Source organism: Rosa rugosa, chromosome 7 (assembly GCF_958449725.1).
Source record: "Rosa rugosa chromosome 7, drRosRugo1.1, whole genome shotgun sequence".
Taxonomy (NCBI): domain Eukaryota; kingdom Viridiplantae; phylum Streptophyta; class Magnoliopsida; order Rosales; family Rosaceae; genus Rosa; species Rosa rugosa.
Window position 1 is genome coordinate 20,392,198 of NC_084826.1, and position 24,564 is coordinate 20,416,761.

At 36.4% G+C, this 24,564-nt stretch overlaps 2 protein-coding genes across 19 annotated transcripts in view; both read left to right on the forward strand.

Moving 5' to 3' along the window:
• The first annotated feature begins 413 nt into the window (after window positions 1–413).
• The window catches only part of LOC133720583 (ubiquitin-NEDD8-like protein RUB2), a 60,076-nt gene continuing 35,925 nt past the window's right edge, over window positions 414–24,564 (forward strand). Inside the window, exons 1-9 of one of the 10 annotated variants that reach the window (XR_009851926.1) lie at window positions 429–944; window positions 1,047–1,155; window positions 1,455–1,524; window positions 2,302–2,381; window positions 2,553–2,636; window positions 3,653–3,752; window positions 4,531–4,814; window positions 7,267–7,372; window positions 7,887–8,230. Coding sequence is in view for 5 of the 10 variants with exons in the window: in XM_062146977.1 (XP_062002961.1) it covers window positions 1,139–1,155; window positions 1,455–1,524; window positions 2,302–2,381; window positions 2,553–2,636; window positions 3,653–3,752 (351 nt within the window). In the remaining 5 variants the exon portion in view is untranslated. Of the gene's footprint in view, window positions 945–1,046; window positions 1,156–1,454; window positions 1,525–1,863; window positions 2,049–2,301; window positions 2,382–2,552; window positions 2,637–3,652; window positions 3,753–4,530; window positions 4,815–7,266; window positions 7,373–7,886; window positions 8,231–24,564 lie in introns of those variants that run through there. The other 9 variants (XR_009851928.1, XR_009851929.1, XR_009851927.1 and 6 more) reach the window with 9 other exon arrangements.
• LOC133720574 (receptor-like protein 7) lies at window positions 12,869–22,646 on the forward strand. Of its 9 annotated transcripts, XM_062146953.1 has the most exons (11): window positions 16,237–16,653; window positions 17,432–17,480; window positions 18,040–18,192; window positions 18,306–18,437; window positions 19,216–19,329; window positions 19,476–19,606; window positions 20,188–20,257; window positions 20,805–20,941; window positions 21,228–21,394; window positions 21,481–21,554; window positions 22,191–22,646. In XM_062146953.1, exons 2-7 carry the CDS (start codon window positions 17,472–17,474, stop codon window positions 20,189–20,191), a joined length of 543 nt encoding a protein of 180 aa, XP_062002937.1. In that variant the 5' UTR covers window positions 16,237–16,653; window positions 17,432–17,471; the 3' UTR covers window positions 20,192–20,257; window positions 20,805–20,941; window positions 21,228–21,394; window positions 21,481–21,554; window positions 22,191–22,646. The 9 variants fall into 9 exon arrangements, with proteins under 9 accessions (XP_062002934.1, XP_062002933.1, XP_062002937.1 ...); XM_062146954.1 differs by lacking the exon at window positions 20,805–20,941 and having other exon boundaries at window positions 21,236–21,394; XM_062146951.1 differs by lacking the exon at window positions 20,805–20,941 and having other exon boundaries at window positions 16,239–16,653.

Consider the following 24,564-nt stretch of genomic DNA (forward strand, 5'->3'; position numbering starts at 1 on the left):
TATGGAAATTCTGGCAAAAAAAAATTAATTAACTGTTATATTTGGGGAGGTAAGAAGAGTATTTTTTTTTAATATTTTTTTTTTTCATTTTCTCTCTTTGTCCTTATTTGTTTTTTCATATGACATGACAAAGTCTGTTAATAATTAAAAAAAGTTGGAGGTCCAAATATCAAATTTAGAGGTCTAACTAGAAGCACCTAATTTATTTTATTTTTCGGAAGATAATTGTTTTATACATTGTCTTTAGCCTAGATGAAAGCTCGAAGACTATAATAGAGTTTAAAATCATAAATATGCAACTAGCTAGCTAGTTTGTGTCTTCAATTTTTGTGTTTCATTCAGTTAAATCATAACATTCACAATACTTCATTCTGATATCTGTATAATATTTCACTCATTAGTTCATAAGTGATGTTTATATGTGTCTGTTGTAAGTCGATTAGGCAAATCTCTCCCAGCTGCTATTTCAATACGATTAGGTTCACCTTCAATGTGCTAGAGCAGTATTTACATGCACACATTAGCTTGTCATACTCATCCTCCAACCCCAAAACTAAAGCCTTCTTATTGTAACACAAGGGGAAAGGAAGGGTTTTATACACCATGATCCCTAAGATGCGCCACGTCGAAGCAGAGTGGAAGGGTGACCAACATCTTTGTGCCCACAAGTACTGCATAAGTGAAGCGAGGTAAAAAATAGCCTAGGCTTATCATCCCCAGCCGGCAGAGTCGGAAGAGCAGCCCGTACCTCGGCAGATTCCAAGGAATAGTTTAGTCCATCTACGATTCTCCTCCAGCAAAAGACTAGGCTGGGCTTGGATTCGACACTTGGATCAGTCTGTTCATCTTACTCAGCATCTTAGTTTTCGTTCAGATTCACCATATTCTAAAATCTCAAAATCTCAATGTCGACTTTCTCACTTTTAGGGTTTTGTGAGTTTTAGGTGAAATTTCTTGTTTGAAATCAGTGACTTTTTCCCTATAAAACTTATGTTTCCATCCATTCAAATTTAACTTAATGTTTTATTCCTTTTGGTTGATGTTAGTTTGGCAACAAGGTGCTTGAAATGGCTACAGCGATTAGATCCCAAATCAGCTCCTGAGCAGCAGCCACCAATTGAAGGGACATACATTTGCTATGGTGCTAATTACACTGTAAGCTTTTCCTATTCTTTACCTTCTTCTCCACATTTATATACAGATTGTAAATTTGACATCTAAAAGTTACTTTGTAGCTTAATCTTTGGATACCATAAGTATTGTCGTAACTAGTTATTTTGTTTAATTTATTTGTTTGAAGAATGTAATACGTCATTTACTTCCTTAGGCCAGGAATGCAATATTAATGCATTTGAAGTTGCAGGTTTTGAATTTTGACTATTGAGTTGTGGATTATCCCTTAATAAAATAAACTTATTCTATTTTTAACAGAGTTTCATGTTTATTTCATATAGACAGATGACCTGCTTCCAAGCTTGGAAGAACAGGGAGTGCGTCAACTGTACCCAAAAGGCCCAAATATTGGTACGTCTACCTCCAGAAGAAAGAATCTTTATTAGGACAAAAGCTGTAGGGTACATGCAGTGGACAAGTAGTTCACACTAGTTTAGTGTTTGTATCCTGTGAAAAAACCTACCTTTGATACGTAGGAATTGATTTGAACATCATGATTCAATCACCTATATAGCAGATTCTCCTTAGGGTCAGCGGAATTAGGTAATTAGTATTTTTAATAAAAAAGTTAATAAGACTCTTCTCTGGTAAGCTAGGACACCGATACTATGCTGGGGATCTTCACTTGTGTTACAAGGCTGAGAGGCGTTCAAATATGTTACATATATAAAAAATTCTTGGCAGGAACTATTGAATGTAAAGGCAAGAGAAGTAGCAACATTTAGGAAATGTTCATCCACATCTCCAGCTTATTAACCTATTTTTCTAGCCGGGAATGCATGCATCCATACTAGCTATTGTTCATCCACGTGCTGCTTACGTATGCCATGATCAGATAAAGAAATGAAGCCATTTCTCATATCAACTTTATATAGGTATTGTTGTGTTTGATTGAAATGATGTGGATTCATATGAATTAACTTGCCATACAAAATTTAAAGTTCAGGTGTAAAAAATGTATAGATGCCATGACCAGATAGTGAAATGAAGACATTTCTCATTTCAACTTTATATGGGTATTGATGAGATTGATTGACTTGGTGTGGATTATTTTGAATTAACTTACCATGCAAAACCTATATCACTTGCATATGCTCATGAATAAATTTTGTCCTCTTGTTGTTGTAGATGCTGGGCAAGGATCTTTGGGTGGTTGTTTGGGATTCCGGGAAGCTCTTGGTTCTCTCTTTCTGCAACGAAATGCACAGGTATATAAGCATTTTCTTGCTTCTGTAACAATAGAACCAAAAGCTTAAACAGTGAGCATTTGCAGAGTCCAGAGTTATATACAAATGGACCTAACCACATCCTTACCGATTAACCTCATTTTCTTGCGTCTCTGCTGCTTATTCTTATCACACTTCAAAATGTTTGTGTAGGATTTTTCCTGTGACACACGGTCAACTTTCTAATCCTGGAAACTCAAGGAATCAGCTTGCAAGAATGCTAGCAATTGATTCAAGGTAAGTCACCATTGCTTTGTAAGTTTGAGAAAGGCAGGTTTATAAGATGCCGTTTTCTGCTGATGAAATTTCTCTATTTGGTTTTTTCTTGTGGCTATTTTCTTAAGTAGCTCTGTATCAGGAAAGGAAATATCTAGGAAATTATATTTTGATTCATGATAGCTTAGAAATAGTTCATCTTTTTTCATGCAACTTTGATGCATTGACTTATGTTGGGCTTTTGTTGTCTTTGTTTATTCCTGGTGTAATTCTTTAATCATTATCTTCATATTTTATCTCCCAATGGAAGAATTTGCTGTTCTTTTGGTGTCATTGTGTCATATGTTATACTTCAAATTCTTAGGTTTGTTGATGTGCCGAAACTAGATGATGCATTAAAGAGGGTTTTGCTTATTTGTTTGCTAAGTTTTCTGTTGCTTCGGTGGCAAAACTAGGATAGCTAGAGTATGTTAAAAGTAATTTTTGTTTCTCTTTCAGTAGACTCTTCGCACAAGCTCTGTATGTTGTTTGTGAAACATAAATATATTTGTAATATGATGTCAAAAAACAAAAATATATACATTTCTTTTGGTAGTCTTTCTTTGCGGCTGATAAAGAGGAGAGGGAGAGAATTGGTAGCAAAGAGTTGGGGTCAGGGGAAAATAGAAAAAAAAAAAAAAAGGTAGCAAACTAGCAGAAATAAATTCTAAAGCAGCAAATTGACATCATGATGAAAGCTAGGGGAGCAAATTGAGAATTAAGCGATGAAAAAACATCTATTTTTCTAAAAAAAAGGAAGAGAAAAAACAATAAGAAAAGAAATCAATAAAAGATCTGTAACTGGAAAACAGAACCATTCAATAAAATTTGGGAATCTGATACGCGGGCCACACTCTCTGTACTCCCAATCACATTTTATGACTGAATTTTCTTTTTATTTATTTTTTTATTTCGAAAAAGAAGATGCGAAATAAATAAGTAGAGAATGTATCGAAGTCAGATATCATCTCTCGCTTGTTGCTCTGTTTCTCCGAAAGAAGAAACATGCAGATTTTTGTGAAAACTCCAACTGGGAAGACCATCACTCTCGAGGTTGAGAGCAGCGACACCATCGATAATGTCAAAGCCAAGATCCAGGTACTCTCTCTCTCTCTAATTTCATCTTTTTCATTGATTTCTCTGTTTCTTTCATATCAACCAAATATATCATTTATCCATACGATTTTTCCTATAACACAATTAGGGTGAGGTTTTCTTGTTGCAGTTAGGGTCGTAATTTCTGTATATAATCTTGTTTTCGGGTTTTATTATCATATGGGTTTGTAGTTATCTCAGCCTATGGTTTTTTTTTGTTTGGTTGTGTTTTATTTGGGACTGAATGATTTCTGGGTGTTGTGAAGATTTGATAGCTAGGGTTAGGGTTTCTAAGCTATTGGGCCCTGTCTATTTGTTTTTTTCAGTTAATGTTCTTGTTAAATAAAATCTCTGATTTTTGTTTTTTCCCAGAAATTGGGCCTCTTGGCAACGATATAGACTAGATTTTCAACCAATGATTTTCCCTTTCCCATGGCTTAAAGGAGTGATTTTTCATTCCTAATTGTGTGGTTAAACTATTATGTCATTAGTTTTCTTTCTGTGCCGTCCTATTAGTGTACATGGTGTCTCGTATTGTTCAGCAATTCTGTTGCTGTACAAGAATTCGATCAATGATCAGGTTTGTGTAGTAGCTACTCGGAAAAGTGAACTGATTGATATACATGATGGCAAAAAAGCTTATTGTTATCAAAGAACTACTTATCATGACGAAAGCAGTAGATGTATAATGTGAAATTTTATGATCAAGCATGGTTTTTGGCCTCTGATATCTGCTGTTTCCTTGAAATTATCCTTAATTTACATTTTCCTTTATATGCAGCCATGTAATATACCCTTGTTTTCAAGATAAGGAAGGCATCCTTCCTGATCAACAGAGATTGATTTTTGCCGGTTAGCAATTGGAAGATGGTAGAACTCTTGCAGATTATAACATCCAAACAAAGTCACTCTTCACCTGGTTTTGAGGCTGTGGGGAGGAACTATGATTAAGGTGAAGATTCTTACCGGGAAAGAAATTGAGATTGATGTTGAACCGACTGACACCATTAACCGAATCAAGGAAAGTGTTGAGGTGAAAGAGGGAATTCCTCCGGTGCAACAAAGGTACTTTTTTCTCCTTCTCAGATTCAATCTGTCGAAAGTTATAACTTACTTTTGTCTAGCATCAGTATGCATTACATGTTAATAAAGTGAACTCTTAGTTTAGTTATTTTTCATGCCTTATATCATCCATGCAAATATAACATTGTTTATGCTTGCTGCCTATGGAGTTTCTATGAATTGAAGAAGAAATATGATTGATCTGTTCCAGAAATTTGGTTGCAAAATGTGGCAGTGAGTAATGCATTGGTTAGTTTGGTTTTCTTTCACCACTATCGTAAGTTGTATCAGCATTGGCTCATTCTTTACTTCAGAAAGGCTCTTATGGTTTTCCGTAGAACTAGATCTGTTCAGTGGCCAACATTATCTTGACCACTGAAGGTTGGTCGACTTATGGTTGACTTTGCTTCAATTCCTGTTTGGAACTATTAGCTGCTCCGCCTCCGTATCTTGGTTACCATATAATTGGTGTATCTCTATATACAAAGCGAGGAGGCCTTTAGAGTTCATTATTTGGTCAAATTTTTGAACTTCCAATATTTCCCACGATTTACAGAGTGACAGAAAGGGGACTGATGGTTCTGGCTTTTGCCGCACAGAGAAAACTACTTCTGTCTTTTAATTCGAGGCAGAGGAAAGCGTTTAGAGCAGTAGGGTTGAATAATTATGGGTCTTGGGTATTGGAGATTGATGATTAGGGTTCTTGATGGGAGAGATTATTAGGTGAAAGAGTGATTGAGGAGCCAAAAAATGCGAAAGCCTTTCAAGGATTCGCTTAAGGCGCTTGAAGCTGATATTCAGTTTGCCAATACTTCGAAAGACTCTTTTTAATCTTTTCTTTTGCTCAATCTTCATCCATAGTTCATTTCTGTCTGTTGATTACATGGATTGATTCTGGGTCATACCAAAGTTTGTTTATTTGTCATGATTTTGATGGAAATTGGTAATCTTGGGAATTTGATCTGTCTAGTTTTGCTTTCGTAATTTTAGTTTGCTGTATCTTTCATGCAAGATTAGCTTTATAGTTTGTACAGGTTGAACATCTGGGTAATTGTGTAGATGATTCTGCTCTAAACCCCCAATTCACAATTGCTTATGAATTGTATGCTGAATTCTATGAAGGAGTGAAAAGTTTATTTGTGCTGATAGAAGAGAGTATTAGAAGGGTTTTGAGGAATTGAGCTTACTTCAGCCACAGACAAACATGCTATGATTTTGTATTAGAATTCATATCATATTAAAATCTCATTAAAAGTATCCTATTTCAATTACAATATGAAACAGAAATCCATTCAGAAGCCAAAATCAGAACAGTCATCTAGAGTCCGATGTGTGGTAATTTTCTTTTAGTTCTTTCTAATAGTTTTTTCCAAGTGCCGTGGAAGATAACTACGACTAAAGTGATCCATGGAATTTGAACCGTTAATCACTTATTGTTTGTTGGGGTTGTAGGCTGTCCATTTGTTGTATATATGTTGATTCATGACTTGGTAATTACTCAAGAAGTGTGATAACTGGGGTAAGGTGAACATATATATAAAATAAGAAAGCTAGCTTACTAATTATGTTTTTGTTTTTCATGTTTGTTAGATTTGAAAGCTTTAGACTTCAACCATGCTCCATTTTACCAGGTTGGGATCTGAAACCATGAGTCCTCACGTGTTTCTTCATGTTTATGCTTTCAAATGTAGAGATCTGAAACCATGCGTCCTTTTTTTGTTGAGTCACACAGAACTTCCCTTTTGATTGATCTCTGGATATGCAACTACAATGTCTTGACCTGAATGAGTAGTTCTTTTTGTAGGCAGTGGAGGGGAAAAAAAAAAGATATGATTTTCTGTTTCCAGATTTATAGCAGATGTTCTGTTGGATTTTGCATCGATTGTATATTTTGTTCACTGTTGTGAAACTATATGGCTGTTGCATGATCTAAGTTTTGAGAATTTGTGTTTCAAATAAGTGGTACAGTTAACTATCTCTTATATAGAGGAAAGCGTTTTCATATCCATTACAGAATTGTGATGAATGAATGACATGAGTCTTTGGATAACAGAACCATTAAAAACTTTAGCATAATGTCATTCTCCTAGAACACTATATAGAGGAAAAATATTAAACACTTTGAATCATATAGGTCTGAATCAATAGAGTGAAAGATTCTTATCATATGTACCTGTTAAGATAGAAGAGAAGCTGTCTAGAAATTTAATCTGATCAGTTACTCTAATACTGTCAAGAAATATAATTTTATATATTTTTTGTTAAAGAATACATGGAAATAGGCAACTGCTGACAATACAAAGAAAATACTTTCCGTTACTATGATTGAACTCATGGAAATACAATTGCTTAAAGAAACTACTTTTGAGTTTCTTGAATTTTGCCCCAATTAACTTTTGCTGCACTTTTGCAAATTGGGTCAAGCTGTTTAAATTTCTTGATTGATTATTCGCAGGTACCAGCTCTGGAGCACAATGTAAAGATACAAAAATGTACTAGCAGTGGCTCTTTATGTGCGAAACTGGAATGTGCTAACAGCAGCCATTCAATAGCTGATTAAGGTACTTTTGTCAATATTAATAAGTCTGAAAGATTGGGGAAAGAGGTTCCACTGAGTAAAGCTTTGATTTGGGGAGGTAGGGGTAAGAGGAAAATGAAAAATGTAATGAGAAGCAAGGCAAGAAGCAGCTCCTCATTTGAGAAATAGTTGCGAATTCTGACTGTTGTATAAGTAGTTGAGTAATTCTGACTGTTGTGCCTTTAACCATATAAAAAAGATGGACAATATAAAATAATCATGATAATTAAAACAAAAGTTAATCACACACGTGAGCAATGCACTTCCGCACGTGCGTAAGCGCGTGTAGGAAGGCTAGTATGCTCATTAACTTGACAACTGTTTGGGATATCACCTGCATTTTGATTTTAATAGCTTAAGAAGACTTGCTAGAATGAAGTCTTATTAAGCAGCATGATTGCTGCATTTTTATTATTGTCTTATCAATAGCTTCACGTGTTTATGGTACTGGCCAATTTTCAAGAGATCAGCATCTAATGAGTTTTAATTCTCTGCAGGCTGATTTATGCTGGCAAGCAGCTTGGAGATGACAAAACTGCTAAAGACTACAACATTGAGGGTGGCTCTGTCCTTCATTTAGTGCTTGCACCACACGGTGGTAGTCTATAAATTGTATCGTAGTATTGTATCTATTGATGTTCAGGCAAACTCTTTTGTGAAGGCTTTATCGAGTCTTCATACTCCAAAATATTTGAGTTGCATGACAAGTGGGTTACTTTGGACATAAGTATTGGTGTTACATATTGCACTTTACCATTCTGCTCTATTATGTTCGCTGTAATGCTCTGGTGCTTTTACTTTATACAAGCTTAGCTTCACTTGGGCAACAAATTTTTATCAATCCTGATTACAATTGTTTTCTGCTTGCGGATATTCTATAAAACTTGGTAACATGTACTCCATATGCTACTTGTGTGCCTGGAAATTAGATGAAGTATACCTTTCAGAAGGAATGTGATAATTTCTCGAAGTAATTTGATAATTGTACCTAGTTTATCTATCTAAGAATGGAACTGTTATCATACTTGAAAAATCAATCTACACTCTTTCCAAACCGGCTGTTTAGAGTTGAAAGCGTGTGATTCAGAATTCACATTCAGAGATGGTAAACTGAAATGATTCCGCAATGGAATTATAACAGTAGTAATCTGGGCGGTTGAAGTCACAGATATGTTGTTAACTTTTGGTTAATAACAATCTAAAGTTGGCCTAGATGAGGTTACAACTTGGCACAAGACAGAACATGTTATTTAAGAATGGTGAGAATGATCGTAGATGGTAGCACAGAGAGCAAATATAACATTCATTGTATCAAATTAGAAATTGGAAATTTAAATCGACTGCTCATGGTCATTTTCAGAAATAGACTAATAGAGCTGAACTTTTATTTGGAAAAGTTGGTCATGCTCTCTCACACAAGTAGCAGACATTTTTAACAGCATTTGCATCTCTATATATACAACACATTATATTACAAGCTTTGCATTTTTTTTCTTCAGGCACAGAAATCTTCCAGCTTTGGAACTAATCCTTCTTGAAACCCAGAAATTCAGCTTTGGAACTATCAGGACCACTGACCACGTTGAGTGCGACTTGTCCCCTTTTTCCTTCCACCCAGTTTTCCAGCTGGTTGCAGAAAGATAGGAAAGACATCCAAGTCAAGCTTGGCTGTAAAGACTTCTACACAAGTGTCATCGTTCACCTTGTCAATCTCATAACCCAGAAGAGTAGGGTCAGTGTGTCTGAAGTATTGCCAAAGCCAGAAGACTTCAAAGTCAATCCAATTACAAAGAAAGTCAAGCCAATCCCAGATTATCTCATGGAGGCATACTTTTTTTTTTCCCCCAATTCCAAGTACCTTCTAAAAGCCACCACAACCATCAACACTTAGTTAAAGCCCTCACTGCATTTGTGCTTGTGTCTAAAAATTTGTTAAAAGAAAGGACAATTTTTTACCTCCATCTCTTCCTTTTGCTAATGGTTGAAGAGTGAAGATCCCACATCAAGAAAACGACAAAATAAAAATATAACTTACAAGTGGATGATGTATTCCTAGTTGTACTGAATCCAACACCTAATAGAGACAATATCGGTGCGGTAGTAAGCCACGTACCACGCTTCTTGTTGTTTTGCAGTAATCATTGCTTGTGTTACTAACTCGTCCCTGCAGTTCACAGCAAGTGTATTGAAGCCCAGCAACAATCACTGTTCCATTTCAAGAAAAGTCTCATATTAGATTCTTCTTCATTCTGCAAGCTCATAACTTGGAATTCGAGCAGTCGGTACTGTTGCTGTTCTTTATGGGTAAGTTGCCCCTGAGTTATCAAATGTTCTTATTATCTAGTAAATTCTCAACATACTAAATAACTGAAAAGAAGGAACGTTCTTATTACATTTGAGCTTTCATCCACCAGCTTAATTAGCTCTGTATTATTCTGTAGGGCTGAAACTTCTGTCACTTTCAGACTCATTCCAGTCTTCCTCACATTCCCAACTATTCCCAAGTCCTGAATCGCCCACTTGCTGTGCAATAATAATATCCAAGGAAGAAACTCCAAACTCATGGAGGCAATTTCTCCATTTCCTACTATATACGACTGCCAGACTGAGACAGTCACAACCAAGTCTTCCGAATACGCCAAAAATACACCAGATTAAGGCAATTTCTCCAGACTGAGACGTCTATTATTGCTTTGAATGCATTGACTCATTCATTCTCAAATACACCACAAAAAACTATAAAGAAAATAAATTGTTACAATTGCAGCTATCAAAATAGGATCCGACTCCTCTAAAGTGAGGAGAGTGTGAATTTACTTCAATTTCATAAAATCTGAACTCTTTATATAATCTAAGGGTCCTGACAATTAACACATCACTCTTCCATCAATTTTTTATTTTTTGTCTAAACCTCAGTTAACTTGCCGTTAACTCTAGCAAAAAAAAAGAGAGTTAAACCCCTTCACGTACTGTCTTTCTCCTATGCGTAGTCATTCCATGATTAGTGCGTAGTAATGGAAGCTAACAGGAGGAGGCTTCCACATAATAGGAATGGCTGAAGAAGAAACCGTCTTTGAAGCAGGCTGATTGTTTCTTCTATAGTTGTAGCCAACTGAGGCAGCTGAAAGAGTGATGCTATTTGGGGAAGCAAGAGAATTGTTGAAAATGATGTTGTTCCTTGCCCCCCAAATTTGCCAGCACAACAAAATACAATCTTCAATAGTGGTACAGGACTCTTTATTGAATAAATGTACAATCCAGTCCGAGAGATTGGAAAAACTTGTAGGAGAAGGTAACTTGGGCACCAAACTCCAGATTTGACTAGCAAAAGAACAGGAATGGAAAAGATGGTTGCAGTCTTCCAAACCTGTTCCACAAAAAGCACAAGAAGATACCATAGCATGATTATAACGAGCAATGTAAGCCCTGGTTTTCAGTCTTCCCCTAAAATACAACCAAGCAAATTTTTTAACTTTCTGGGGAAGGTTAAGCTTCCACATTTTGTTCAGAATAGAAGTCTGACTATGAGAATTAGAATTTCACTGGAGCCAAGTAGCAAATTTAATGGAGAAAGATCCATCTGCTGCAGGACCCCAAAAAAAATGGTCTTTCAACTCCGAAACCGGAATATGAATGCCAACAATATGGTCAATAATATGCTGATCCAAAACCGAAGCCAACTTTTGAACATTCCAGTTCCCAAAAGTGATATAGTCACTAACATATTCATTTAAATCAACAACAGCCTTAGCAGCATCATCCAAGAGATTAAATAAAGGAAAGTCAAAAACCCAGTTAAAGCTCCAAAACATAACATCCTTACCAGAACCAATTATCCATCTCATTCCCTGGGGGATAAGGTCTCGAGAATCAAGAATGCCCTTCCAGGCCATCGAATGATTAGCCTGTTTCTTAAAATAAAATAAAAAACAATGCTTTCTTAAATATTTATTCCCTTCAAAAACAATGCTTTCTTCCAGGCCATCGAGAATCAAGAATGCCCTTCAAGTTTTGCTAAAGCTGCATTATTAAAAAAAGCAGAGGGGCCTAACACTGAGACCACCCTGATTCTTAGGTAAACAAACCTGATTCCAAGCAACAGGGGGACTGCTCGAGTCATTTCCCCAAAAAAAGTTCCTCATTTCTTTGTCAATGGATTTAGTCACCTTGGGAGGACACCTGAAACAAGACATGATATGGTTAGGTATACTGGATAAATTTGATTTAATCAAAGTAAGTTTTCCAGCCCTAGACAAAGTGTTATTTTTCCAGCCACTGAGCTTCTTGGAAATTCGAATAAGAAGCTCTTTAGCATTCATTGGGTCGTTCCAAAAAACTATATTTTGAATTCCTAAGTATCTGCCAATAGAACATCTATGGTTTATTCCAAGAATAGCAGAAATATTCACTTTGACATTGGAAGGGGTTTTAGTAGAAAAATAAATAGTGGATTTATCAAAATTAATATTTTGGCCTGACACATTAGCAAAATTGCGGAGGATAGCCGCTATATTCCTTGCTACGGTAGGAGAAGCACTGCCAAAAATTAAACAATCTTCAGAAAACATAAGATTTGAAACTCTGATCCCTTTAGGGGAAGATAACAGGCCAACATGATTTTTTGAACGAATAGCAGACTGATTCAATTGTCTGATCAAAGGTTCCATACATAAAATGAACAAGTAGGGGGATAATGTATCCCCTTGTCGAATTCCCCTAGAAGGGGAAAAATTACCTTGATTGCCATTAATTAAAAGAGAAAAGGAAACTGACGAAATGCATTCCATGATTAGGGAAATCCAATGAGGGCTAAAACCAAATTTGGACAAAACTTTTTGGACATAATTCCAGTCTAGATAGTTATTGATATGAAATAAGCAATTAAAGTTCAGTACTCATATATATATAGACTTTGTTGTGTGATCACGAGAATACTTTTTTTTTCCCCTAAAAAACAACACTGTTACCTTGTCATATAACCTTCCAGTCATCTTCCATTCCAAAAGTAAGGGTAAATAATAGATCCATCAGTATGGATAGAAAGCAGGAGACTTGAAGTCAAGCCAATTAGTATAGATCTCTATATCATCGAGGCATTTTCCAATTCCACCTTTTAAAAGCCATTGCGATTCGAGAAATTCTTAGGTGGAGGTTTCCCCACCATGTGGATTTACGGCTATCCAATCATAACAAAGCAAATTTTTCATTTTTTCTGAAACTGCCCCTGCTCCTTAAAGTGCAATACCCAAAACACCCCCCTGCTAGGCAGTGATTGGTCCTCCCCACCACATGTCCGTGCGGGTGTTCTACGCAAGATTCTCTCTTGCGATTCGTTCCATATCTTTTGAAAGCAATATATAGGACGTGTTTTCATGTCGTCAACTTTGGTCATAGTCACGGAACAGCAATAGTTCCACTTTCCTACCGTCTCATTTTTCTTGGAAGTTGCCAATGGATAAAAAGGAGAGGACTTGAAAGTCAAGCCAATCACAGAGATTATGGACTCATTTTCCAATTCCATGACCTTATAAAGCGATCACCAGTCCACAACCATTACCAGTTCCCAATTATCACTTTCCCACAGTACATTTGTGCATGCAACTAAACCTGTGCTTAAGACATGCCAACTCTGTTCCTCCATTTCTTCCTTTTCTTATTCACTACCACTGTTACTAATCTCATCCCCGCAGTTCACAGCAACTGCATTGAGGCCCAGAAACAATCATTGCTCCATTTCAAACAAAGTCTTGAATTTAATTCTTCCGAATCCTCCAAGCTTGTCACATGGAATTCGAGTACCGAATGTTGTTCTTGGCTGGGTGTAAGTTGCAGCACCAATGGGAGTGTTGTCGGACTTAACCTCAGCAGCGAGTCTATCTCATGCAGCATTGACAATTCAAGTAGTCTCTTCCAACTTCAACATCTTCAGAGCCTCAATTTGGCCGACAACAACTTCGAAGGCTCTTTAATTCCATCTGCAATCGGAAAGCTTGCAAATTTGAGGTATTTGAATTTACAAGAAGCTAATTTTTCTGGGCAAATTCCCATTGAGGTCGCACGCTTGAATAGGTTGAAAGTTCTTGATCTGTCTAGAAGTTACCTTTTGGGGGGATTAAAACTTGAGAGCCCGAATTTAGGCACTTTAATCCAGAACCTTACAGAGCTTACAGAGTTAATATTGGATGGAAACTACATCCCTGGTCCGGTTCCAAAATTCTTAGCCAATTTTTCAAGTTTGATTTCCTTGAGTCTATCTGCTTGTAACTTGTACGGAGCATTTCCCAAAGAGATATTCCTGGTACCGACACTAAAGTCTGTTAACCTGTCACTTAATTCACAGCTTCGTGGTTCCTTACCGGAGTTTCCGAAGAATGGATCTCTCGAATCCCTAGTTCTATCCCAGACTAAATTTTCAGGAGTCTTGCCGGACTCTATTGGCAACCTTAAAAAGCTGTCTGAATTAGATCTTTCAGAGTGCAATTTCACAGGAGCAGTTCCAAAGTCACTGGAAAACCTAACACAATTGGGGGATTTGGCCTTGTCATACAACAAGTTTTCTGGTCCGATTAATTCCATTCAATGGGAAAAACTCATCAAGCTTGACAGTCTCGACTTGGCCAACAATCTACTCTACGGGAGTATTCCATTGTCTCCCTTTTCTATTCCCTTGCTGCAGAGGTTAGATCTTTCTGGAAATAACTTCTCTGGTCAATTGCTTGAATTTTCTAATGTCTCTTCGCACTTGCTAGAAGAACTTGATTTGAGTAGCAACAATTTGGAAGGATCAGTACCCGTGTCTATCTTTAATCTTCCAGGGCTTCAGGAGTTTAATCTTTCTTCAAACAACTTGAGTGGTTTTCCTTTTTATGGCCTTCCGGAGTCGAGAAATCTTTCTTCTCTTGATCTATCCTTCAATAGCTTGTTGTTCAATCATAATGGTACTAACTCATCACACCCCTCCCTCCTTCAGATTAAAACCCTGAAGTTGGCTTCTAACAAGTTGAAAACATTCCCAAATTTCTTGAAAAATCTATCTTATTTAACCGACTTGGACCTTTCAGACAACCAAATTCCAGGTCAGATACCCAATTGGATTTGGGAGCTTCATCTCGAGAATCTATATCTATGTTGTAACAAGTTGGTAAGTCTAGAAGCTCCTTTACCTGGTTCTACTTACCATCTGATGATTCTTGATCTTCACTCAAACCAGATTCAGGGACAAATACCATTGTTTCTAAGTGGTAATTATTTGGATTACTCAGGAAATAATTTCAGATCTAGTATGCCAATTGACATTGGTGACATCACCAATTCCACGGGCTACCTTTCTCTTTCAAGCAGTAACTTGTATGGGGAAATTCCAAAATCAATATGCAGTGCAAGTAATGTAATTCTTGATCTCTCTAATAACTCTTTGAGAGGAACCATTCCCCAATGCTTGACTCAGACTTCTCTTTCTGTCCTTGATTTGAGGAGAAACAACCTTACTGGATCTATCCCTGATACTTTTCTTGAAGGTTGTCCTTTGGTTACTCTAGCTCTGGGCAGAAATCAGATACAAGGTCAATTTCCAAAATCTCTAGCCAATTGTTCAAGCTTAGAGGTTTTAGACCTTGGAATTAATCAAATAACAGATGCCTTTCCCTGCCCGTTGAAGACCATATCCACCTTGCGTGTCCTTGTGTTGCGATCCAACAAATTTTATGGACCTATTGGATGTCCCGAGACCAAAGACACCTGGCTGAAGCTTCAAATCATAAACTTGGCTAATAACAGTTTCAATGGTGAAATACCAGGTACATCACTGACAACATGGCAGGCAATGGTGGTTAATGAAGATGGTTACCAAATTCACCATAGCTATAAGTGGGTACCACCAGGTAGTGAAATTGTCTCCTCTGCTGGAACTGCGGTCAGTTGTGGACGAGGCAGCACTGGAACTCCATGCCATACCTCATCATCACGGGTAATTGCGTTGCATGCTGGAACTGCGGTCAGTTGTGGACGAGGCAGCACTGGAACTCCATGCCATACCTCACCACCTAGGTATTACTCACCACCTAATGAGAGCTCTATTATTGATTATGCAGATAGAGTAACAACTACAAGCAAAGGTCTAGAGATGGATCTTGTATATATTTCATTTATCTTCACTTCGATTGACTTCTCTGCTAACAAGTTCAACGGAACAATACCCATGGAAATGGGCCAACTGAGATCATTACGTGTACTCAATCTGTCCAGTAATGCTTTCACAGGCGAAATCCCATCATCCTTTGGTAACATGAGAAGCATAGAGTCCTTAGACCTCTCACAGAACCACCTGAGCGGCCAAATTCCACCGCAGCTTGCAAATCTCAATTTCCTTTCGCACTTGAATGTCTCATATAATCAACTGACGGGAAGGATCCCAACCAGCACTCAGTTATCGACATTTCCAAATACCTCATTCGAGGGTAACAAAGGATTATGGGGGCCTCCTCTGACATCGGATACAATAATTGTATTGCCACCTCCGACGTTTAATGGAAGCTCAAGTAATCCGAAATCTGGAGATGAGATTGATTGGAATGTTATCAGTGCTGAAATTGGATTTACGTGTGGGTTTGGAATTGCCGTCGGGTCACTTTTGTTTTGCAAGAGATGGAGGAAATGGTATTACCGAGCTATGTTTAAAATCCTGTTCAAGATATTCCCTCAGCTGGAACACAGATTTGGTAATCACAGAAGGCATGTTTACATAAATCAAAGGTATTGGAACCGTTTAAATGGTTAGGCAGACCAAGCATGCAGTTCAACTCCATTGTGCTGGAGACTCCCTGGTGTTTTTCCTCTGTATTTTCATCACATGATTATAATGTAATTGTTTTTTTTTTCTTTTGTCGTAATGTTTTTTTTTTTTTTTGGGTCTGGTGTTGTAATCTATGTTGTAATCCTTCTCGCAATGTAATCACTTTACGTTTTTAACATTTATGAAATATTGTGTAGTGTGATCGGGTAATTGCTCTGTTTTGTGATATGGTGATTGTTTTCAAATATCCTACCATCTGTACAAGGTTAGTGCCAAGATTTTCTATTTCTGATCAGAGACAATGCCAACTTTTAGTGAAACTGCAACTTGCTCAAGAGCCCAAAAACACTGGAAAGCAGCAGGCCCAAAAGGCCCGTCGTTGTACATAAGAAATACCACTCAGCAATTGCTATCGACATAAGAAATCAACCCTCTCTCTGCACTTGCTCTCTCATCTTGGTTCTGTATCTCTGGTACGCATCTTTTCTGTCTCTCATGTTGGTTCGATTTTGTTTTCAGTGTTTGTTTTTGAGTTGGTTCTGTATTTGTTTTGGAAAACTTGGCACTTCAAATTGGAGCATAAAAAGGCTTAAATCTTGTTTGCTGAGGGCTAAGAAATCTGAAGCTAATTGCCTATCTCTCTCTTACTTCAAATTTCCTATGTTGGGTTTGGTATTTCTGATGGGTATGTGATTTCTGGGCCATTCGATATTCTATGTATTTGAAAATTGAATTAGTTAGATCAAGAATTGATGAGTGATGTTGGTTCTTGTCCGGCCAGATTTAGTGCCTGTGTTAAATTAATCCTGTGAAGTACATTATATAATGAGATATATGCACTGCTATTTTCAATAGGAACTGTTAAGGAACTCATAGAGGACTAATTCATATATGTGATCTCTTATGATTCAGATAGCTATTTTATCCTTTACGCTTTTTGATTAACAAGACATATTGCATATATTTAAATGCCAAATATATTTTATGGGCCTAAACTGGTACTTACTTGGATACATATTTATTTATTGTTTATATGTATATGAGATAAAGAAACACTTTACTGGATAGGACACCAAGAATATTATGAGTATTTGGGATAGTGACAACCAGAATAGAAGTAGTTCAGGAAGATTGAAGATATCAATAATTGTCATAGACGTTCATGAAGTTTTTCTCGATCTTAATTGCTTTAGTCATAAGCACATCATAAGGTTATTACCCTTCTGATTATTCTTGCATTTTCTTGTGCAGTTCATCTCCTCTATACATTTTCCAAGGACCGTCTGAGTTTATGCCACCAGTAAGATTTCAATTTACTATTTATTGTTTGAGTTTGTGTGTGTTCTTAGTGAAATTCAAATAAGAACGCATCTGTTCATTTGATTTTTATATTGAATTTGTGAAGAATAATGAGAGGTGAATATTTTTTCAATAAAAATAACCTAAGCACTTCAAATATTGAAGGACGGGATATATTTGCATTTATGAGATGAGTTTCCCAAGAACCTCCACTGCTTTCTTATCTGTGATGACACTATGGTAGTATGGTTACTTTTTCAACAATATGTTAGTGAGATAAATTCATAATTTTGCACTTACAAAGTCTTCGAATCACCCATCACGGAAATATATCTACATGAAGGTTCAATGCATAGCATAGACACATAAATATATGTACATATGCATTAAGTTCTTGATTTCAAAAGATGTAATGAAAGTGACATTAATGAAATGAGCTGAATTATGGTTATCAATGATGGCACTCCATTTCTTCGAATGGTATCTTAGCCCGCCTCACTTGCTTTCTGTACCGATGTGTCAAAGGGATGATTGCTTATCGTTTGGTCATATCTATGTAGGAAAAAGGCTTGAAAAGTTTTTTAAGAGAGTACAAGATGCGTGAAGATATTTTAGATCAGCAGGCATCACTTCAACGAGCAAGACTTGAAGCTTCTCTTGCTGATGGCATCTCTTGGGGTATGGGAGAGGATGCCATTATAGAAGAAGCTGAGGTATGTGTCAATATAGCATTGCTCAATAGAATTCTTCTCAAACTGCCTTTTATATTCTGCTATTTTTCTTTGAGTATGACCTTTTTCTTTCTTTTCTTTTGATGAATTGGAAGAAGATGATTCTACTTACATGTGGTTTTGGACTTAAGGATGATGGTGAGGAAGTAACTTGGCAAACATACAAAGGACAGCTTTCGGAAAAGCAGATAAAAACCCGTGATAAAATAACTAAAAGAATGGAAAAGGTAAGTGGTCTTCAACTATCCTGGTTTTTTATTATCTTTCTTGTACATTGGATCCTTTTTTGCCAATTGGATAAACTCTTTAGGTATAGTTCATATATTTATATTAACATGTTTATATTGCTTGGTATTTGAGAAAATCAGTTCCTAAATTGATTTTTAAAAAAGTCACGCACCAGTGTAGTGTAGTGTACCATTGCTTGGTATTTGAGAAAGCAGTTCCTGAATTGATTTTTAGAAAAGTCACGCACTGGTGTAGTGTACCTTTTATAATTCTAGCAAAACACTATATCTTCGTGTAATAAAGGAATACAACAGTTGATGCACTTGCAATATCATGATTCAACAGGGACCTCTTAAATGTTTGAAACTGGTCCCTAATGATTCTAATTAATTAGTTGCTACCATCCATTATTAGGTTGACCGTACCAACATCAACAAAGGAAAAAGTATGGGAACCTAACAACAATGCATCATAATTAAATCCAGTATCCTGATATTACACTTCAGTCTTCTTGTATTTTGGAAATTATCTCCCTTCTGTACCTGTTCTCATGATATTCTGGTTAATGTTTCTCAGCCTCACTTGGTTACATTCACCTTGTCTTCTTCTAATTGCATCCAGTTCTTTTGTGTTTTTTACTTTTTGTTGTTTTAAATGAGGAAAACAAAGATTTAAAGAACTTTAATGTTGATGATAAAAACTTGTTTATACAGACACTGATGAGTTTTTTTACTTATTATTATAATTTTTCTCATTTCTTCACTGTTTCTCTTATAGATTGCTCATATGAAGAAAGAGATAGATGCTATTCGTGCTAAAGACGTCTCTCAAGGTGGATTGACTCAAGGGCAACAAACTCAGATCGCGCGAAATGGACAAAGAACAGAACAGGTAAAAAAATTTCCCCAAAACCTATTTGCTAACCTTTACTGGTTGTTGAGAAATGGGGAAGATCTATTGCATCTTCAGTCCCAATATATGGAGGCAGGATGGTAGTGACCCTTCTGGTTAACAAGTTATTTTTAATTTTCTTACAGATTCTGGTAGAGCTTGAAAATTTGGAAGAGACGCTGAATGAGAGTATTCGAGAAAGTTTAGGTGCACGTGTTGGGAAGCTATCTCGTGGTAAGAAGAAAGGAGCAATTGAAGAAGAAGAAGAACTTTTGAGGTACTTAATTAATGAAAATTACCTATGTAAAAGTATTGCACTTTTAGGTTTGGAAGAGACACTCAAGTACTCACTTTTCCAAGATTGGACTATATAAATTCTATGATTGATCAGCTATTCATGTTAGATTCTGAAACTGTAGTCTTAAATTCCTAATCATAATGGTTAACTCTTAATTTAGCTATGTAAATGCCATACATCATTTGCTATGGTAATTACACCGTAAGCTTTTCCTTTTCTTTACTTTATTCTCCACATTTATTTACAGATTGTAAATTTGATATCTGAAAGTTGCTTTATTGCTTAATCTTTGGATACCATAAGTTTAGTCATAGCTATATATATTGTTTAATTTATTGTTTGGAGGATGTAATACGTCATTTAGTTCCTTAAGCCAGGAATGCAATATTCATGCATTTGAAGTTGCAGTTTTTGACTTTTGACTAGTGAGTTTTGATTATCCTTTAACAAAATAAGGTTTTTCTTGTAGATTATCGTGTTAATGTTATCAATGTCTGATTTGATCTCTATTATTTCCTTGTAGTTTATTTTTAACAAAGTTTCATGTTTTTTTTATATAGATGAATGACATTCTTCCAAGCTTGGAAGAACAGGGAGTGCGTCAACTGTACCCAAAAGGCCCAAATATTGGTATGTCTACCTCCAGGCTAGTTTAATCGTTCTCTTTTTCTTTCTTTATTTACTTTGTTTTATTGTTTTGTTTGAGAAGAAAGAATCTTTATTAAGACAAAAGCTTTAGTGTACATGCAGTGAACAACTAGTTCACACTAGTTTATTGTTTGTGTCCTGTTAAAAAACTACCTTTGATACATAGGAACTGATTTGACCGTGTTGATTCAATCACCTATATAGCAGTTTCTCCTTAGTGTCAGTGGAATTAGGTAATTAGTATTTTTAATAAAAAAATTTAATAAGATTCTTCTCTGGTAAGCGAGGACACAGATACTATGTTGGGAATCTTCACTTGTGTTACAAGGCTGAGAGGTATTCAAATATGTTACATATATAGAAAATTCTTGGCAGGAACCATTCAATGTAAAGGCAAGAGAAGTAGCAACCTTTAGGAAAGATTCTTCTCTGGTAAGCTAGGACACAGATACTATGTTGGGAATCTTCACTTGTGTTACAAGGCTGAGAGGTATTCAAATATGTTACATATATAGAAAATTCTTGGCAGGAACCATTCAATGTAAAGGCAAGAGAAGTAGCAACCTTTAGGAAATGTTCATCCACATCTCCAACTTATAAATCTAGTTTTTCTAGCCTTCGGGAATGCACACATCCATACTAGCTATTGCTGTCTTGACAGATCAGGTATTGATGGCCAAACTATGATTACCTGAAATAAGGAACTTCTGGGGAATGTATGAATTTCTTGACTACTTGCGGGTATTGCTATAGTAGTTTTGTCTGGTTTAGTTAGAATTTGAGATAATTCTCTGCAAGAAACGAATAGGAAGTTAGGAACTGCAAGTTTGTATGTTGGTGTTTATTCTAGTTTTATATGTATGTATGTTAGTACTTGATTGTTTTCGCCTTTTTTTTTTTTTTTTTATGTCCCCCGCTTTTCCATTCTGACAAAAGTTGTACTATGTTTTAGATTTTAAGAAGGAACTAAGGTCCCTTAACAGAGAATTGCAGCAGCACATTTTGGAACTTGCTGATATTCTTGTGGAGAGACCATCATAATATGCAAGTAGAGTGGAAGAAATATCTCTTATATTCAAGAACTTGCATCATCTTCTGAACTCATTGCGGCCCCATCAGGTAAGATATATTGGGTCTTATAATATAAGCTATTGGGTTGTTATACGGGACTACTTTCCTTATATTTTTATGTCTTTATCATGCAGGCTAGGGGAACACTTGTTCACATTCTAGAACTTCAGATAAAACGACGTAAACAAGCTGTGGAGGATGTAAAGAGGTATGCTTTCAACAATTATTGACAAGGTTACTGCTCATTCGACGCTGAAATATTCTACTTGATTTTTAAAACAATTAAAAGATAATTGTTTTGCCAGTTCGAACTTTAAATGAAGGGTATAGCTTCTGTGACCTTTTTGGTAGAGTAAGATAGTAAGATTGCCTAAAGTTTTGCAAAGATATGTTTAATCATTATCTGGTCTTAGTGGTGTTTGATTACCATAAAAACGAAAACTGGAACCTGCCTATTTGTTTCTTGTTTTCTCTAAGGTTCAGTTGTAGCTGGTGGTGTGATAAACCCTTTTGCAAAGACTTTCTTTTGTTCCCCACAGTCTGTTTTCAACCTGTTTTACTTCAGAACTTTGCTTATTGATCTCAAGGTGTCATTTGAGTTGGTGCCAACAGGTTGCATGTTTCTTTGACAAACTTTTTTCTTGAAAGTTTTCCTGTCAATATATGGAGCCACCGACAGATTGAAAATTTGTTTGTTGCAATATTGGTTTGAATGTTTTCCTGTTGTTTGGAAAGTGATTATAACATCTTTTAAATGACTGGGACTGTGACTGTGCTGTTAACAAACTGCCTTGTGGATTAATGTCACAATTTTTTGTGACCATTGTTTGACTCTCTTGTTTAGGAGGAGAGAAGAAGTGCAGGCACTTCTGAAGGAGTCCCTTGAATCGTTGGAGGACACTGGTCCATCTCTTATGTTGAAATTGGGAGGGCTCATATATGTTCCTACTCAATTATCAGAGCCCCTCAGACAGTTTCATCTAATACCTTTAGGGAGGGTCATGGAATCCCACTGGTCAAATTTTCTCGGACAGACAGTTGTATCTAGTACCGTCATGCTTTTATATCAGAAACTTCTGGTTTTACCTTTCTATTCTAGTGTTGAGAGGAAAGTAGTCCATCTAGCCGTTATTGAATGATGGTATCCAAGCATTAATTCAGATGGCATGGATAGATGGAGGATAGATTAGATTCATTTCAAGTGGCATAATAGTATTCTGTTCTATCACTCTGTAACTTTTACTCATCTTATATCAATTGCAGTGAATTCTGACAAACTCAACAGATTATTTACACACAACCCTACTGCAAAAATATTATCATTTTGTGATAACGCAGTACATGTTGGTTTTTGGTATGTTTGATAGACTGTTGACATTAAATGGAGTCCACCTTAATATGGTGGGGTGACTTGGTGTTGTCCATTTTGCATCCATTGTAACATTGTAACAGAGACCTAGGTACTTGCTCCTAATCCATCGTCATTGACCGAGTCAAGGAAATGGTTGAGGAGAAAGAGGGAATTTCTCCAGTGCAACAAATGTACTTGTTTCTCTTTCTTCTCATTTTCAATCTATCTAAAGTAACAAGTTACTCGAACTTGAGTTATGTCTGGTTTTGTACTTTTATGAGTTTATCTAGTATGCATTACATATTAATAAATTGAACTCTTAGTTTGGTTGTTTTTCATGCCTTTTATCATCCATGCAAATATTACATTGTTTATGCTTTGCTGCCTGTGGAGTTTCTATGAATTGAAAAACAAGAAAAATGAATAATCTGTTCCATACTCTGAGCTTTTGTTTCAAATGAGGCAGTGAGTAATGCATTGGTTAGTGTTTGGTTGTCTTTCACCACTACTGGAAGTTGTATCAGCATCGACTCATTCTTTACTTTCGAAAGGCTGTCATGATTTTCCATAGAACTTAGGTTTGTTCAGCGGCCAAGATTACTTTGTCCACTGTAGGTTGGTCGAGTTATGGTTGACTTTGCTTCTATTCCTGTTTGGGACTATTAGGTGCTCCGTATGATTTGAATCTTGGGTACCATGTAATTGGTGTATATGCACATTAACTTGACAACTGTTTTGTGATATCACCTGCATTTAACAGCTTAAGAAGACTTGCTAGAATAAAGTCTTATTAATTAGCATTATTGCTGCGTTATTATTCTTGTCTTTGTTAATAGCTTCACATGTTTATGGTACTGGCCAATTTTCAAGAGATCAGCATCTAATGAGTTTGAAATGTCCGCCGTGCGGGCTGATTTATGCTGGCAAGCAGCCTTGGAGATGACAAAACTGCAAAAGACTACAACATTGTAGGTGGCTCTGTCCTTTATTTACTGCTTGCACTACATGTTGGTAGTCTATAAATTGTATTGTAGTATTGTATCTATTGATCGGTTCAGGCACTCTTTGTGAAGGCTTTATCGAGCCTTGATACTCTCAAACATTTGAGTTGCATTACATGGCAGAAAACTTGTTCTAAGTGGGTTACTGCGGACATAAATATTCGTGTTTTACTGTTCTGCTCTGTTATGTTCACTGTCAATGCTCTCTTGGTTTTACTGTATACACGTTTAGCTTCAATTGGCAAAAATTTTATCAATCCTGATTACAGTTATTTTCTGCTTGTGGGTGATCTATAAAACTTCGTGACTTGTACTCCATACACTACTCGTATGTTAGAAAGAATGTGATAATTTCTTCAAAGTACTGTGATGATTCAACCTAGCAAGTATCTATCTAAGAAGGGGAACTGTTATCATACTCGAAAAGTTAATCAACACTTGCCAAGCAGGCTGTTTAGAGTTGAAAGCGTGTAATTCCGAATTCCTCAGAGATGGCAAACTGAAATGATTCCGTAATTGATTTATAATAATCGAGGTGATTAAAACTACACAGATCTCTTGTTAACTTATGGTTAATAACACTGAAGAGGTATCCTCATGGTTGTTGTGATCTGAAGTCGGCCTCAGATGAGGTTACAACTTGGGAATATTTAAAACTACCTCTCAACTTTTATTTGGAAAAGTTAGAGTGCGGTTCGTCCCCTTTTCCTTTTTTCCTTCCACCCCACCTTTCCAGCTGGTTGCAGAAGAGGGGAAAGACTTCAAGTCAAGCTGGTCAACGGACGACAAATCTCATGAGATTTGTGAGGAAAGCAAAAAAGTGAAGTAAATGATGGAGAGAGATGGTGTAAGGCAAGCAAAAACTA

Bases quoted from the DNA above. Each gene is read 5' to 3' on its own strand.
- LOC133720574 (XM_062146949.1), top strand. From the start codon at position 13,010: ATGCCAACTCTGTTCCTCCATTTCTTCCTTTTCTTATTCACTACCACT.